This window comes from Sphaeroforma arctica (genome assembly GCF_001186125.1).
Source record: "Sphaeroforma arctica JP610 unplaced genomic scaffold supercont1.2844, whole genome shotgun sequence".
Lineage (NCBI taxonomy): Eukaryota > Ichthyosporea > Ichthyophonida > Sphaeroforma > Sphaeroforma arctica.
In genome coordinates, this window is record NW_014037714.1 from 1 (window position 1) to 2482 (window position 2482).

The 2482-nt window shown below is 39.4% G+C and overlaps 1 protein-coding gene across 1 annotated transcript; it reads right to left on the minus strand.

Moving 5' to 3' along the window:
• Positions 1-1936: 1936 nt before the first annotated feature.
• On the minus strand, positions 1937-2100 carry SARC_13049 (hypothetical protein; the record flags this gene model as incomplete). The annotated part of the gene is made up of 1 exon (XM_014292829.1): positions 1937-2100. A coding segment is annotated over one exon (164 nt), but the record flags the coding sequence as incomplete, so codon positions are not given.
• Between the last annotated feature and the right edge of the window lie 382 nt (positions 2101-2482).

Consider the following 2482-nt stretch of genomic DNA (forward strand, 5'->3'; position numbering starts at 1 on the left):
TGTGTGTGTTTGTTGTGTGTGTGTGTGTGTGTGTGTGTGTGTGTGTACACGTGTTTGTGTGTGCGTGTGTGTGTGTGTGTGTGTGTGTGTAGTATTGTTCGCTTGATACTTGCATATAGCACCCTTTCAACTAAAATATTGATATTTGCTGACACCCCTGCCAACTGTTGGCTGGTTTATGTGCAACAATCAAGTGTCATACATCTACATACTCGTCTGATGGCATTATAATGTCACACCCATTGCATATCTTGGTCATCTGAACTTCCATACCTTGTGATGGACCACCCATTAGGATGATAGCTTTTACCCCCGGCATACTTTAGTATGATAATGTGAATCGAGAACTAGGTTGTGAAATTACTACTGGTGTGAGTGTTTGATTGAATGAGACATATGTATAGTGTCTCGTTGTTGTCACCAGTAAACCGAGAGTCTACTACTTCTGAACAATAAAACCACAGGTCATATAGCGAATATTCATAAATTTGTGGAACAAGACGCCTCACTTTTTAGTGCCTAACGTAGCCAGCTTTAAAAAAGTTTATGGCCGTTCATTGTTGTGAAAAAAATATAATCAATCACATTCACACAAGATCTGTCGCTCTTTGTTTATTATTTTTATTTACTGTAGTGCTTTTTGTTTCTATGGAGAAGTTTGTCGGCGGCTGCAGCAACCACTATTTATTTGTTTTGCAAAAGATCTATTTTTGAAGACGTTTTTATACCTTTTTTTATTTATGTATCTATATATTTATTTATAGGCCCGCTCTCATCCCTAATTTTGAAAATGAAATGAAATATTAATTATGAAATTTCGGAGCCCGAATTTCATTTCTAGCCTTTGCGGCAAAATCAGTCTCACTGCTGATTTTCGGGAATGAAATGAAATAAAAAATAATATTTATACAGAATTTTTTTTAAAAACAGGAATGAGTTTTGTTTTTTGTTCTTTCTTTTTATTAATTCTAATACTTTGAAATTCAAAAAACCATATAACAACCAATAGGATCACGATTTCACTCGAATTTCATATTTCGTCAAACAACTTCTTTCCCCCCCCCCCCCTGGCAAAAAAGGTTGACGAAATTTTATCTATTTATCAAGAAATTTTTGAATGAAATATAAATAAATTAAATGTATTTACAGTACAATGTAAATATGTACATAGTATGTATGAGGGTGGACAGAATGGCCTTAGGTTTTGCACCTAGGTACATGCACCTAGACCCTCGGTCCTTAATCACCGGCTCATCAGCACACGGACTCTCACAAATTGATGAACCACTTGGAACTAATTAGACAGTAAATGGTACTCCAATAAGTGCAGTACAGTACTCCAACCTTGAAGTATCGTCTGCAAAAAAAAGTATATTAATAAACCTTTGACTGTTAAGAAGTTCTATATCATCTGTAAAGAAACTAAAACAATTAAGTTAGATAGAAGTTAGTTCAAGAACAAAGACGAGTGAATTAATTTATTATTTTTCCGATATAATTAACAAAGGAAGATGTCTGTCGACAAACATCACCCGCGATGACTTGTGGGGCCTTAAATGTACGAAGGGCAGAATCTTCGATGCTACTCCACGTGGATTGAGCGCTGGCAGGGTTTCACCAATTATCTGCTTTCCGCAAGATTGATCCCAATGACCACGGTCGCGATTCCCCGGTGCCGGAGACAACGTCTGGTTTCTCTGTCCAGGTGAACCTCCTACTGACGTATCTGGATAAGCGACTAGTTTTCGAGGTTCATATGAATATGGAATACAAACTGACGTGACGGTGGTGGAGATCAACCGGAATCTGGTTGGCAACTATGGCCCATCGGTTTTCCTCCTGACCCCTGGTTGGATTGCCTTCTCGGCCCGTCTTCGGACTGACTCTGTGTACAATCTGAGGCCTTGAAGTGCTGGCGGTGAAAAGTAGTATTTACCATCTTGACCAAGAGGTTTGCCCGAACCGCCAGCGGCACTAGATTTCGCCCTCGGATGCGCATGCTTCAGGCTGACCAACAGAGACTTCCGATGCCTGTGCCGTTCCAACCCCAACTCCAGTCGATGCCGCCGCCTGTCTGGTTGCCCCAGTGGAACATGGCCCCTACTAGCCCACGGCCCAGTGGCTTTAGCCGTTTACATAGTCGACGCCCTAGGACAAACCTAATACCAGATGTAAAAGTCAGACTAATCAGGCTAACTATCGATGTCAATAAGTTAACGTAATAAAGAAAAGTACGATTCCAAAGTAAATTTGCACAATGTAATTTAATTTTAGCTTCAGCCCTGTAGAAATACGGCCTCCGGTCAGTCTGAAATATGACTCACTTACTTGGACCTATTTAAGACGATAGTAGATGTAGGATATTATAAACTAAATTTTTGTAATCTCTGAACTACTACTTACAGATTTTTGTCTTCCCGCCAATCTCCAAAATCCAATATGTCTTTTTCTTTTCTTAACTTTTCTTCAGATGGAACTTTAT